At 38.2% G+C, this 15,621-nt stretch overlaps 1 protein-coding gene across 4 annotated transcripts in view; it reads left to right on the top strand.

Annotated features, from left to right (window-relative positions):
• Nucleotides 1-15,621, top strand: part of KCNK10 (potassium two pore domain channel subfamily K member 10) — a 58,162-nt gene that overhangs the window by 27,520 nt on the left and 15,021 nt on the right. For all 4 annotated transcript variants that reach the window (XM_072930322.1, XM_030274807.4, XM_072930324.1 and 1 more), the window contains 2 exons: nucleotides 3,027-3,144; nucleotides 6,075-6,235. In XM_072930322.1, coding sequence (XP_072786423.1) covers nucleotides 3,027-3,144; nucleotides 6,075-6,235 — 279 coding nt within the window. The remainder of the gene's footprint in view (nucleotides 1-3,026; nucleotides 3,145-6,074; nucleotides 6,236-15,621) is intronic.

Below are 15,621 nucleotides of genomic sequence, written 5' to 3'. Positions count from 1 at the left end.
ACTATACTGAAAAAATACTGTGTACTTGTAAACTGTGCTTGTAGCTCCTCTGGAGAAGGAAAAAGAGATCAGTAAAGGAACAAATGGGAAACAGTTTCGGGTACTTTCATGACCTGTTACTGTCAACAGTACTTTAGCTATAAAAATAGCTGAAAATACTAGCTTAAAATATCTTAATTTTGTAAGGCTTGTTAACATTGTGTTTAACACTCTGGAAATTAGCTTTTTTCCCCCTACTCTGAGATAACCTGAGGATGAGCCTTCTCAGGTCATTGCTGCCTATCTGAAGTTTCAGATGGGAAACTTGCAAAATTTCATGGTCTGTGTGAACGGGGAGAGTCTTGCCAGTAATAGTATCGTTTAAATTTTCTGTCAGTTTCCATCTAGCAGGATAGCTTTGTGTAGGTGGACTTGTGGTGGTAGTAGTAAGGCATCTTTTTCTCATGCATGAGCTGAAATTGGTTGTTGAAGTGCTGTTAGCTGCAGGCTGCTGGCTGCTTTTGTTTTGCTGCTCTCTTTTTGTCCTCCATCACTGTACACAAAATACTATGTAATAAAAGACAGCATTTGAATAGTTGGATATTTATAAATGAATGATGTCAGTGAAGCTTTAAAGAAAAAATGAATTTTTTTCTGGATGAGAAAGGAGCCTGAGAATCTCAAAGCTATCTAAAGCAACAGGATACTCCTTCACTTCAGGGGTTAGTGCTTGGCCCTGAAAGACTTGCTAAACTGTGTAATCTCAAGTGTGATTTAAGTGTAATTAGCTTGCTGACATTTACAGACTTAAGGGGAGGGCAGACAGCATTCCTTGGCAGAAGTAACCCGGGTAGCTGACAGTGTGTCATGCCCTATTTAAACGGGCAACCTGTCTGTTATGCTGATTTATGCTCTTCTGCATAAACCAACAAATGATCTCTGCTTTCACATCACCTGCAGTATGCCAGCAACTGGTACAGAAGCCCTTCCAAAGGGTTTGGTCTGAAACACATCCGTTCTCTATATCCCTATTTCTTGAGGTATAGACATGTGCTGAGGAGCCCTGGCTTTCTGCCCACATGAAATGAAACCAGTCCAGCCTGGAGTTTGCTCATGCTATAGTTTCTCTATCAGCTTAGCCTGGCAGGTAGTAGCTCTACTTTTAAAAAAGGCTGTCCTGTACTGATCTCTTTAGATGTAGCTGTCTCTGCTCTTGCCCATATGCCTCTCCTCCCACTCCTTTCCCTTTTGTGAGGCAATGTGATAAATAACTAAAAGCTGGTAAGCAGATTAGCTGAAACTTGCCCAGGCTAAAAAATGTCCATGAAGTCAGTTGGAAATATAAAGAATGAGGTAAATAAGCCACTGGTGGAAAGAGAGGAAAGTGTATCATGAAGGCTAGGGAGAGAAGTGGTGTTAAATGGATTTGTTTAAAAGTCAGTGCTAAACCCATAAGAGAATGTGAGGTTTTAGAGAAGATCAAGAGAGACCTCATAGACATGATCATTAAGAAGTGAGGCAATGGTAAAATGGAATGGCTAACCTTGCTTTGCACATAGTCTGTATAGGAAAATATGAAATAGAAAACCACCATGACAATTCATAGACCATAAATCACAGGGAAAAGAGAATACAGATAATTAAAGAAATAAAGAATTAAAGAAATGCAATAAGAAAAGTCAAACCTGAGTTGATAGGTGGGAATTCCATGTTGAACAAAGACAAAGACAAAGAGGATGCAAGAGGTTTGCTTCACTTGTTGAGCCCAGCAATAAGATCACTGAAACTACCAAGGCTAAAGATTGGTGGCAATATTTAGGAGGAGGAGCAAATAACAGAAAGAGAAGGACTGACAGTAGTGTCAGCAGCTGATGACAGCAACATGAAGTGAGGTTGGAGCAGAATGGGAGAAAAGCAAAGAGCTAGAAATATTAGGAGGCAGAAAAAGAGATTCCTCTGCAGTGGTTTTATGGAAATTAGACTCAGTTGGGAACATTTGGAAGAAGAAAGGCAGTCATTTCTGCTGCTGTTCAAGAGTGAGGTCTGAATTTCTCTATGATGAAGAATAGCTTGTATGAGATCTAAAAGCAAATTGAAAATACATGCACAAGGGCATCTCAAAAGTCAACATAAGAGCAATTCAGATGAGTATACCGGATGCTGATGAGAGATTTATTTCTGTGCTTTGTAGGCTGATGTATTCAGCTCTGTCTTCCTTTGGATGGTGAGGCTACAATGAAAAGTGAATGTGTATGTCCCCATGATACAATATGGGGCATTTTTAGAAATTCCTAACAAACATTCTGATATGTTTGCCTGGTTTGAGTCAGTAGTATGTGGGACACAGGACAGTGACCAGGAAGCAGTACGTGTATATATATATATATATATACCTCAACTTCTATCCAGAAAATACTTCATTCAAGCACTGTCTGGGAGTCTCTGTATCATGCTGTATTTGTGGAGATGAGATCATATGTAGTGTGGCAGATATCTTATTTGCTAATTTCAAATAGGGTATATATATATATATATATACATATATATATATATATATATATATATACACATACCATATTTTTTTTCTTTTGTCAGCATAAAATATTAATTATTTAATCAATTACTGATTGTCTTGGAATTTAAAGCCTTAGCTGATTTTCTTCAGTTGATTTCACAAAGATTATTTGTATTTACCACCTTTCTAGCTGCTTCTTTCATGAGCTGTTCCCAATGAGGAATTTTTCCTTTGGTAGTAGTTGCTACAAGAATGATATGGGTGAATTTGTGGTGTTGGTCCTTTACGTCTCAATTTTTTTGTATCTTTTGTCATTTGTTTATGCACTGTATCTTTCTTCCACCAGTTTATTCAGTTTAGTTGTATATTCAACTTATGTGTACAGAAGAGGCTACTATACTATGAGCACATATTAAAAACTTAAATTGAAGCTGTTTCCATGGTCCTAGAAATTTCCCTTTGGAGCCTATACCAACTAGCATAGGATACAGTAAGGCATGCATAATGCTGATACTTTGTATTTTTTTTGCAGCATGCTGTTGATGCTGATAGCGCAGGAGTCAGTCCCGTTGGAAATTCCTCTAACAGCAGCAGTCATTGGGACCTTGGAGGTGCCTTTTTCTTTGCTGGAACAGTCATCACTACTATAGGCATGTTTATTGTTTATTTTTTAAAAAGACACAGTCACACTAAGGCATAGATAATGAAATAAATTTGAGGAAGGTAGGTAGCAAAGAAATAAAGTAGCTGAAGTGTATTTCTCTGTTAGAAGAGGACATGACTCTGGCATGTGTTAAGGGCACTGAGTCTTTGGGTAAGTGTCAGAAGCTGTCTACATAATTAGGGTAGAATAGCAATGCTGAGTTGAAAACAGGTAACACTCCTGCAGGCTTTATAACCCTGTTCTTGGTGTAGATTGAAGCAATCTACAAGCAATTGCTTGAGAAGAAGAAATTCTTTGCATACCCTCTTCCTTTCCATAACTGGAGATGTATTCCTATAACTATTACACCCTTTTTAAAATTCTTATTTGCTTTCATACTAACAGTTGGAAGGAATTACACGAATGATACATTGTGTAAAAAAAAAACAAAACTTTTTTTTTCTTTCTAGAATTCATGACCTTGATTATTACACATTTCTCTGTATTAAATGAAGAGTATACTGAACTGCTCAATAATTTTTCTTGAACCACTAATTTTAATAAGATAATTATTCAAGCCCTTATCATCTCTCTCCCCATGCATTGTGTCCAATATATTTAGTATTTGATCTCTGTATGTTGGCCTTAGGTATGCTAAGGGTTTTAATCTCTCCTCTATAAGCCAGTTCCTCTCTTGAAGAATGTTCAATAAGCTTGGATTTCAGAAGACAGTCTGAAGGAAAAAGAAAATAAATCAACAGCATTGTTGATACAATTTATCTGCAGACAATTATACAGTAGTTTTATAATTTTAAGATTGATATTAGTGCTGTCATAATAATCAGATCAAGAGATCTAATTATTTGGAAATCACTGGCAAATTGTTGATTTTTATTTTCATTTTCTATGAGTATTATTCTGCTTTAAATATTGTACAAAGTGCTTTACCACATTACAGCTGTGCTGCATGCACTTGATAATCACATAACCCTTCAATAAAGTGTGAGAATCTGACTAAATTCTGTAGGCTTTTTTATGCAGGCAATACAATAACAACCAAAATAAAAATCTTGTGGCAGTTAAAGACTCGCTGTGGTGATCATCTCTAATAGTAGAGTCTGTGCCTTTGGCTCTGCCTTTTCTTTGCTGCATAGAGTGTACAATCTGTGTTCCTCTATATTAAGCTACATTATTATGTACTTTTGATGGTAGCATAAAACCAAAGGGTGGCAAGAAAGAAAACATTTCTGATTCATACATAAGAAATCCCCCCCCCCCCCTTAATATTTGTTTACTCAGTAGACACAAGTGACAAGCTTTAAATTACTCATTAAATAAATGCCACTATGTAGGAATAGTTCATGCAGGCATATTCATTGACATCTGCTATTTAAATAACTTATTGAAAAGACCTTGTATTTTTGCCCATATTTGTTGTAAATTCTCCATGAATGAGATTCTTATAAGCTGCATAAAGTCTGTGTATTGTGTCAGGGCATGAAAATGGTTTTAGTTTTTCCACCAGAGGCCTGCTAGGGCTCCTCTCATGCCGAAACTCAGGAGATTAGCTGGTCAACCTCAGTTCAGTGGCCCATGGAGCCTGGACTTTCTTGGAATTTTAGGAGACATCTGGGATGATGGATGCAACTGTGAAAAGGACAGTAGGTTATGGGACATGCATTATTGTGTGTCAGCATAGTTGTTTCAGCATCCCATGACAGAGAGATATACCCGGTGCCAGTGATGCCAACCAAACAGGAATAGGACCTGACACTTTCATACATTTCCTTCTCTCTGGATGCTTTATTGATGCCTTTAGTTTTAGCTTTTATATTTTCCACATTCTGTATGCATTAGTATGTAACTCTGAACTTCATATAGAGTGTTAGCAAGTTATCACAGTTCAGTTAGACAAAACAATCCTTTTTAAGCCCAAGAACCAAGGATACCATTGCAGCTTCAGGTCCAAAAGGTATAACAATGGCAAATTGAGGAGAGCATTCTGGGAGGAAGGGACTTCATAACCTGAAGCTATAACTGGACAATTAACCCCAATATGTAAATTGACCCAAACTTATAAAAGTGCGAAAACTCATGACCCAGTGTAGCCTTGGCTGGGCTCTGGTACTGCCCAAGGTTTATCCTTTGAAGGCCTTTTAATAAATACCTATTTTATTCCTTTAACACTGTCTAGCCTCTGTTCGAGGTAGCCTCTCAAGGCATCATTATTGCACCAGTGATTTTTGATTATGTCATAATTTTTAATATTTAAGTAATTCTGTATAGTTAAAATCAAAATCTCTATGACATTTCAATTAAAATAGCTGCTCTTAAATAAAAAGGTGCAAATATTGCTGTCACAATTATTGGGTTTTTTCTCTTTTAACATTTTAACAGAAATACCATGTCTACTGGAGTCATAATGCTTTACTGAAAAAAGAGTTCAAGGGTAGATTTGCATGGTGAGGGTACAGTTTGGAGGATGCAGTGTAACTAGTCAGTATGATTAAGGGGTTGAGAAAAGTATGAGCTAACCACTGAAAATGAGCCTTGTCCACTGAAAATGAACACTGCCAGATGATTCACACTCCTATCAGGAAACCATTGGCACAGGCCAAGAGGAGCAACAGCATGCAGGTGCCAGGCCAGCAGGGAGGGATTTTTGTGCAATGGCATCAGCTATATCAGTTAAGCAAACAGCAATTTGAGATAAACAGAATCTACAGAAAATAAGGGTAACTGAGGCTTCAAGAAAATTAGAATAACAGAGGGTGGCTTACCCAGGAAATGACATCATGTCATTGAAAGTCTATAAATAGGAATTATAGGTGGAACCAAGGTATGCTGCAGGAAGAGCAATTTTAAAAAAACGATTAGTTTGTTTTCTAAAAAGCTGTGTATAAGTCCTGAGAGTCTGACAATTGCTTCTCTCCTCAGGGTATGGGAAGATGGCCCCAAGCACTGTTGGTGGCAAGGTTTTCTGCATCTTGTATGCCCTATTTGGGATTCCACTGTTTGGCTTCCTGCTGGCTGGGATTGGAGATCAACTTGGAACCATCTTTGGGAAGGGTATTGCAAGGGTGGAAACAGTTTTCAGAGTAAGTTCACTGACAGTTTTTTGCTTGTGTTGTATTCGTTGCTATTACCTGTGGCATTTTTTACATGCTGGACATCATGAGACATTTACATGTTGAGATGATAGTTAATGTTGGTAAGGATCTCTTCTGTAGTCAGTGGAGAGAAACAGACTTCTCTAGATGATGATGCAGGTGTTATAGGTCAGACTCTGAATTTCCTTATTGGGGGTATTTCTGGGTAATATGTCTCCTAAGTTAGTTTTCTTACAAGGAATTGTAAAACCGTCTTCAAAACACCTCAAGTTGCTTTAGATATGTACATCTATTCACTGAAAATGGAGAGAAGGTAATGGTTCCCTGAAGGAGCAGGGATGTGGAGTAGGTCCTGACTGTGTTACTGATACAACCTGAAAGAAGAGCAGGAAAGCAGGAGAGCAGGGTTGCTCTTGTGAATGTGAACCTGAGAAGAGAGATAGTTGAGTGATACACCTTCACAGTAGGGTGACAGATGTGTTGGTGTAGATCTGCAGCTCTTCTACAAAAACTGCTGTAATGCCACTGGCTGAAGCCATGATCATTTTCTGCCCTGCCTACTAGGAAGATATCCTACCCTAAATTTTTGTGTAGACTTCCTCATGTGTAATTTCCCTTTATGTTGCCAGTACCCTCTGTTTTTGAGTCTGAATTGCTGTAAGCAGTTCTTTTGCAAACAGTGCCACAGACCTGGCAATGCTGTTTTGCTAACTTGCTAATGGTTCACTTCAGGAATTCTCTCTTTGAGGCAGAACTTCTAGAGGTGACCTGCGTGACACTTCCTTTGGAAGTGGCATAACTGAAGTTAAGTCTTTCCAGGGATGGAGTGTGAGAAGCTGCCCAAGCTGGTTAGTTTAATAGATATCTATTTCTAAAACATTCCCACAGATGAGAACAAATTAGTTGTAACTGTTTCTGGAAGGAAGTAATTAAGTATTAGACTGAAGAATGAGCACTTTCCATTTTGATTAAATGACTTTTAGGTGTCCCAGACCAGACATAAATACTATATCAGAATAAATGTAGAAAAGTGACTAGTGATTATTGGTGAGTAAGGATGTACATGCCTGTCTGGAGAGCACTTCAAAGGCTTATATTTTCATTTAATGAAAAGAATCTTATTGAAAAGTGTCTCAGTTCAGTTTGGTGAAAACGCGAATAAGATCCCTAACTTATTTTTTGTGTACCTTTTTATTACACCTGCTTCACTTCAGTGGAATCTCTGAATATTCCAGCCTGCTTCTGCCCAAGAAAAATTACAATCTTGGAGTCATGATACGTATTGAGTGTCAGAAAATCTTTGATTAATTTTCAGCTAGCTGAGTGTTGTATTTCTGTGTGACATGGACAAGACCATTAAACTGTTAGTAGGATAGTTTATGATTAAAATAATCAGAGAATCACAGAATATCTGGGGCTGGAAGGGATGTCTTGAGATCATCTAGTCCAGCCTCCCTGCTAAAGCAATACTTGAAGTATTTTAAGATTCACAGATTAATGATGATACTAATGTTTCATACAGAATATATCCATTTGGGACAATAATGTGAGCTCTTTTGGTATTCAAAGTATTCCTTCATTTTCTTGAGTCAATGTGGTTGCTTATTGCTTATAGCCATCCAAAGTATTTGTTTTCTTCCTTGGTATTTTGTGAGCTTCCAAAGGAATTTAAAGATTGTGGTCCTCTTTTTTAGCCATGATGTGTGTTTATTCCTTTTAGTTTGATTGTCAGAAATCCATTACATTCTATTACGTCTCTTATTTTGTGATTTGGTGAACAGGGTAATATATAATTTCATTCGTTACTCTTACTAATGAGTTTCAGCTATTTGAAATATTTCTGATAGAATTTAGAATTTGCAAGCATCTTAGTAAATAGTCTTAATACCAGTGGTTTCACTTTAGGTGATTATTTAACATTTGGCATATTCAGAATATAAAAATAATTATAATTTTAGTAACTGTGTAATTTATTATCACATATTTACATTGTTAGGCTTCATAAATGTTTGTACCTAATCAGATGAAGCCTCGAGTAACAGTTCTTGATTTAATGCTGAGCACTGAGCAAATTTTAATTCAATGTGTAACTCTTGTTTCTTATTCTGTAACTGTCTCCATAATGAACTGTAATTCAGCATGTTTGTGGGTGTAAAACCACCTGTTACCACCTGTAAAGAGTACATAAAAATTCGGAGAGTACTTACTAAGAAACTAAAAGGAACAAACATAGACTAAAAAGACACCGAAAAACATAATAAAATGTTGAGTGGTGTGCCTCACAAATCTTCTGGAAGTAGCTGTGAAGTCACTGGGTGCATCAGTGCTCTAGAGAGAGTACAAACTAGCTACCTGTATTATTTGTCCTCACAGGCAATTGGGACAGTCCAGTTTCTTGTGGAAAGAATGGGAAGAAACTTAGCACGTGTATAATACGTCAAATTTCCATGTTCATATACCTCAGCACTCTGCTTCTGTATGTATCCAGTTTGCCTCTGTTTATGCCCTTCACTTTTAGGAATGTTGCAGGGCTGGTGTCAGGGCACTGAGAGTTCTGGGAATCCTTGCAACTTTGTCATTGCCTGTACAAATCAAAGGGACTCGAAGGCAACTTGATATTGCCCTGTGGTTAGGATCATCTCTGAAGATAGGAAAGATGCATTATGCACACATCAGCATGTGGGAAGGAGAGGAAGAATTTTCTGTTGTCACCGCAGTCCTTTCACCCAAAGCGTTTCCCTAACAGGTCTCTTGCTCCATCCAACAGCATATCTGTGAGCATGGAGCCCATGCCACACTAGGGACAGCTTGCCTCTGGCATTCCTCAGCATATCTGGAAAGATAAAAGAAGGATTCCTCCCAGAGGACTTGTGCTAATGCACTTCTGCTGCCTCTGACATGACCTAAGCAGAGCCCCACCAACCCTACCTTACTTAACACCACAAATTAGACCCTAGGAATCCCACATTTAGCTACTGCAGTAATCAGCCCATGTGTTCTGTGGGGATTTTAAGAACAATTTGAACTACATAAAGTGAGAAAGGGATCTGTTCTTATCAAGTACACACTACCCCAACAGTATTGACAGAATGTTTCAGCAGAGGAGCTGGGCACATGCCACCACTCATCTTCTAATCCAAAATGTTACCATTATTTCAGCGTGTAACTAGCCGGGAAAACAGCTACTCATTTATGAGTAGGTAGGGCTGGAGGTATTTCATTGCAAAACAATGCTTTGTAAGAAATAGAAATTTTCATGGGCCATTTTAGGAAGCGGAGGCACTGGCAAGATGATGCTATCCCAAACACCATGCCTTGAATAGTTTATGCCATCTGTCCTATTGGAATGATTATATTTGGTACAAGTAAATAAGCATCAACCAGGTCAGAGAAGTAAACTAAAGCTTCCCCCACAAAAGCCCTGTCTTCTCAGCTCCTGCTTATTTCTGTATATTCCATGTTCCATAATCTAGGGCAGAATCTGGGTCCGCGTCTGTTTTTACATGCATACAAATATGATTCCCCAGAAAATGAATATGTACAAGGCCAGACACAACAGAAGTGAAACTGCATTTTAAGGTGACATAATGCCATAAAAGTAGTATTTTTATATTTCACAAGTTGTTCATAAGTTCCCTCATGTATGTATGTTTCTATAATAAACAGTAGAAAAAAGTCCAATTCTCTTGGCATGCTCTGTACACACAGTGTCTGCAAGCATCCAAAGATAGAAAGCACTCCATAGGCAGAGTACACTGTTACAGAACACAGCAGCTGCCATTATCATGAGTTAAATATAGGCTAATTCAGACAGTCTTTTTTCAAACCTTGAACAAGTGTTTAGATTCTCACTAGAAGTAGATAGGTTTACCATACCCTGAATGATCTTCCCTTATCTTGCAGTTTAGTACAGATGCAGGAATTCAGCCTGGGCAAAATGAGTTTCTGAGAGCACTCCAGGATTTTCTGGCTTCTGAGGTGAGACCACTGTGAGCAGTTCCTGGGCTTGGTTGCTGCTTTTGCTCCTCTGGTTTCCAGCAGGACACAGAGGACAAGTCTGGCAGTGCAGCTGGTGGACTGTGCATTGCAATACCAGGTTGTGAGCAAGCAGCCAGAGACATGAGTGGTGGCAAGGCTGCACCACTGAAAATACACTGCTTTGTGCAGAAAGGCAACGGCTCTGCAGGCACCTTGTGCTTCACTGAACCAGGAGCCTGTCAGAACAGACACATCTGCTATTTGGCTTTCAGGTTTTCAGCTCAGAGAACATGTTTTGCTCTAGTTTTCAGAGACATGCTATGAAAGTGATCTACAATTAATATTTTTCTGAAAGATAACAGTACATATCACCTAACCTTGGAATTGTCCTAGGAAAAGTAGTTCTTAATTGGCAGATAGGGGTGGGGCTGGCTTACTTCTGCAAGGGTAGTCCCATTGAGGTGGTGGAAAGATTGCTTTCGGCACCTGTCGAAGCTCTACCTTTCCTAAACTTTATTGTTTAGGAAAGGTATACTAAACTGTATTCTTTCTGAATATATCTGATCAACTCTAGCTACTCTTTCACTTAAAGATTCAAGTTCTTTTTAATGATTTTTGGCTTCTCTGATCTCTTACTACAAAAGTGACAGGAATTGTTTGTACAAATTCCTTCCCTGAAAGTGAATGGAAAACAGAATCTGGGAAAGAAACTCACCATAAGAATGTAACTGTGTAGAGGAGGAGCACTTGAGAATGCAGTCTTTTTTCATAGTCTTCCCTCTGTTCATGGATTTGCTCTGTTCAAGACAATCTCTTTTATTTTGTTTAATCACATTGCATTACTAGGCAGCATCAGTGTGTTATTACATCAGCTACTAAAAACCCACTGAGCATATTAATATTTTCAAATATAGTGTTATTCACTCCAATTTTCTGTAAAGAAAGAGGTAAAATTAAAAAAAAATTATATTCACATAAGTTTCACAGAGTAACTGTCTGATGCAGTGATCTATCTGCCATCTGCTGGCATCCTGTCTCTGAACAAAGCTGTCAGGACAGGGTGTGAAATTCAACCTACTGTTGCACATTCACAGTATTATTCCAAAATTATACAATGCTTATGAGCTGAAAGTCCAGGGTTCAGACCTCAGCCTAACAATTTGCTGAGTCATTCCCACCAAAAAAAAAAAAAAAAAAAAAAAAAAAGCAAAGAAATATAAAAAATCAGTAATTAGAAAGGTGATTTACAAGCCCAGAACAAATGCATGTAAACAATCTCAGCTCATGATCTGTTCTTTTTCCTGTTACCCCTTAAAGGTCCTTCTAAGAGTCATATTTCCCTGAGCAGGGTTAAAATAGGGGTGCTTGTAGGCTTGATGGTGAGGGTTATGACTTCATTACAGGTGGTGACTCCTCATCAGAGCCAAATTTCTCTCTGAATTCTGTTTTAGGTTAAACCTCTGTCTCGAATATGCTGGGTTTATTCTTTGGATCGCTTACCCTCTCCATTATAGCTGAGCTGCAGAAAAGTATATTTTTCTGCACAGACCTAAGATAATAAGCTAGTACTAAAAAATCAATTAGAAAATCTATGGATCCCAGATTTTGACATTTTAGGCCCTCTAATTGGGTATTTAATTTAGTTAGTGAAGCTTACAGCTAGTCCACTTGAAGTAAAGCAGCTTAAGTGTAGCAGACATTTTGCTGATTTTGTTCTTATCTTCTGGTCTTTGATGGTGAGTATGTTATACAAGGAATGGCAAGATCAGATCCATTCAGGTACAGGGAAGCTATGTGGAACAATCTTTATTAAAACATTTTTGCACTGTCTGGGTGGCGGAATATCGGTGTAACTCAGATGTGAGTTGAAGGAGGGAAGGGAAGAGAAACACATTACAAATTCGGCCTCTGAAATTGCTGAAGTCTATGCCATCAACCTCGATTGTTCTTTGTCTGCTCCAGTGTTTGAGAAAAGCATATGTATACATGTATTCCTCTTATTCAATTTGGTTTTTTGCTTTTTTTTTTTTTTTTTTTCCTCTTGGGCTGGATACAGCTCAGCATAACAGAACTTTAGGATCATAATTTTTAATTTTGTAATAAGCAACATGCAGAAATTAGTGGGTCCATCTCAGAAATCCCTCTATGTGCTTTCTAGTGAGAGGAAGATTGGAAAAGGTTATACCAAGCCTAGGAAATGTCTGAGCCAGTGTTTCTATGTTTTCATGACATGGTGCTCACATTATGACTGCAGCAAGATCCATGCACAGAGATTTACAAGAATGACATTAGAGAAAGCTGCTGCTCTGTGAGAAGCTTGTTGCATATTCCATCTGGGTCTGGGTCTAGACAAACACCCCACAGAAATGTGGTTTTATGGAGAAAAAATGATGTTAAAAATAAAATAAATCCTTCTTTACTCTGACCTGTGTCTGATATGAGTTCAGGATTGTGCCTCCCAAGCCTAGTAATACATGTGACTGCTTACAGCTTTTAATATCTGTCTCTCCTCTGCTACTGACTACAGTTAAAAAGCAGAGGATGGATTCTGAGCCTTCTTGTGCAGCCATAGCAGCATTCTTTATAAAACATGAGAACTAAAATAACACTGAGGCACCGAAGTTAGAGCATAGAGGAAGCCCATATCTAGTAGAACGGTTCAACCCCTTTTTCATAACCCATGAAGGTGCCTGAAATGTCATCTATATTTTAATATATATTATAATTCTGCTGCTTGTTTTCAAGGAGTGTTCTTCACTGATGTGGTGAGTAGGTCCTGGCTGGCAGCAAGCACACACACAGCTGTTTGCTGACTCACCTATAATGATGGAGACAACATGGGAAGAACAATAGAATCTTCTCTAAATAACCTCATGGGTCAAAGTAAAGACAGCAAAGTCACTTGCCATGTACTCTCACAGGCAAAACAAACTTGACTGGTGGACTTTAAATTAATTTATTGACAATTAGCATAAAAAATTCATTAGTGAGTTGAGTGTTTGGAAACAAAATCCCCACAAATATTCAAAATGCCTTTCTTCCCCATTTTCAAGTTCAGCTTCACTCCAGACACTCCTCCACCCATGTTGGTACTGTGGGTCACCTTCAGTCCCCCTGATGCAGCAGCAAATGGCACGGGGGTTGGGTCAGAACACAGTGGTTTCTCTGTTGTTCTTAACTCTTTTCCTCTGTTCCTTTGCTGGTCCTCCATAGGCTGCAGACACTGCAGTACTTGTGTTTCCATGGAGAGGCTCCCACTCACCTGACCTTGTTATTCCCTTGTTCTCTCCTCTATTCCCTTGTCTTCTGCCTGTCCAGAGTTCCTGCCCATTCTTAAACACACTTTACCAGAGGTGCCACCATGTTATCTCAGTGGCTCAGCAGTGCCCTGAGGTTGGAGCTGACAGGAGCCAGCAGTGTCAGAGAACAGAGAAGAACAAAATATTGTTATATTTTTCTTAGGTGTTATGTCCAAGTCAGTTATATTTAAAATACATTTAGTTTCAGTCTCATTTTGAACGTGAAGGATTTCAAACAAGTTACAGTGAAATCTACAGTGACTGTTACAGGCAGCCAAGAGATTGATGTGACCAAATCACGATGATCAAGCCAGTGCTGTGCCAGTCTTTTCATACAGCCTGTTGAGAAGGGCATCACACCTTACTGTGTGTGCAGGCTCTGGACCAGGACTGGCTTGTATTTGGCTGAGCTGAAAGACAAGCAGTGTGAACTATGACTGCCTGCACCATACACATTATCTTTGCAAACATATTTTGACTAAGGACACATCAAATGTTTGTGAGCTGATATATGTGATATTCTGGTTTATGGATTTGGTACAAAGACTGTCATTCCTAGTGTTAAAATATTTTGGTCTACAGAAAGTGATTTAGAAGACAAGCTGTTTAATTAATGCATGGGCAGAGACAATCTGTTCTGAGAATAGTTGGCAGCATGGGGAAGGGCACAAATTTAAGAGTAAGTGAAGGGAGCAAAAGATATACTAAAGAAATGTGTTTTGTTTTAAATGTGTTTTCTCTGCTCCAAAATACAGAGCCTTTTCGAGAGATGAGGACAGCATTTTCCATGCAGGTCTATTACATTATCTCTACAAATATGCCATTGGTCATCTAGCAAAAAAAAAAAGGTAGCCAACTTGCCTGGAGTCTTGGGGAGATTTTTCAGGAATTCAGAAAAGGAAAATTTTTGAAGATGGAAAACCATCTGAGCTCACTGTGAAGCAGCAAGTCTTCCAGTGCTATTTTTGGCTTAGTAGTACTGTATACTGGGGGAGTTTTCTATGAAATGAGAGGTGACACTACAGAATCTTGGAACAAGCTTATGTGAAATATGTTGTTCATGGAAATATACATGTTCCATATATTAGCATTTGGTCTAGTCTGATAAATGACTGTAGCTTCTTTTGATCCCCTACTTAATGACTCCTGCTCCTTTTTCATAGGAATACATATCAGCTGTGTGGTCTCAGTGTGCAAACTTAAAATCACTGTTTGGTGCTTTCAGTGACAACCATCAGAAAAATTGTACATCAGTTAATTCACCTGAAGAAAGCAGAAAGCATAAAATAATCCACTACATTGGCTTTGATCTATTTGGCCAGAGAGATAAAAAATAAAGTAAATACCTCAAGGTTTATTTTAACTCCTGAAATTATTAGGTAAGACCAACACTACTAAACCCCTTGTATATATAATACAAAATGAGGAAAAAGCAATGCTGCAGTTATTGATGGAAAAGATGGATCACTGATAAAGGTGTTTTCATTGCTCTGTCTGTCCTTACTCCTCTTTGCACTAGAGCACGTTGACAGTAGGTTGTTTGAATTCATGTAAGCAAGGTGACATCAATAATGTTGCCAGTTTAGCACCTAGCCACCTCAAGAAGAAAATCAGCACTGTCAGTTGAAAATGAGAATGACCCTGATGGGTGCCCAGAAAACTCTCTGTTCTTAGATTACTTTTTTGATATTTTCCAGATTAGTTCTAGGTGGATTTAAATTAGTCACATTAGCTGGCACTAATTATTTATATTTGAATAATGTCTTACAAATTATCTGCTTCATCACTGTGGAAAGAATTTGTTGGTAAACAAACCCCCCCCCCCCAAAAAAAAAAAAAAAAAAAAAAAAAAGTGGAAATCGTCTCTTTAACAGCCTAAACAGTGGTTTAAATACTGTGGATTAAACAGCTATAGGATTAGCTAAGTTTTCTGGAGGAAGAGGTTTGCTATTAGTTTTTTTTGACACGTATAAAAAATTCTGTATTCATGCCACAAAATGATTTCAGATGATTTTATACCCTGGCAGAAGTTGCTCAGTTATTTGACAATGTTTGTCTCCAAGAATACTGTTTAAAAGAGGAATTTGTATTAACTCA

Source organism: Taeniopygia guttata, chromosome 5 (assembly GCF_048771995.1).
Source record: "Taeniopygia guttata chromosome 5, bTaeGut7.mat, whole genome shotgun sequence".
NCBI lineage: Eukaryota > Metazoa > Chordata > Aves > Passeriformes > Estrildidae > Taeniopygia > Taeniopygia guttata.
The sequence above is the reverse complement of the archived record's forward strand: the minus strand, read 5'-3'. Positions and strand labels throughout refer to the sequence as shown.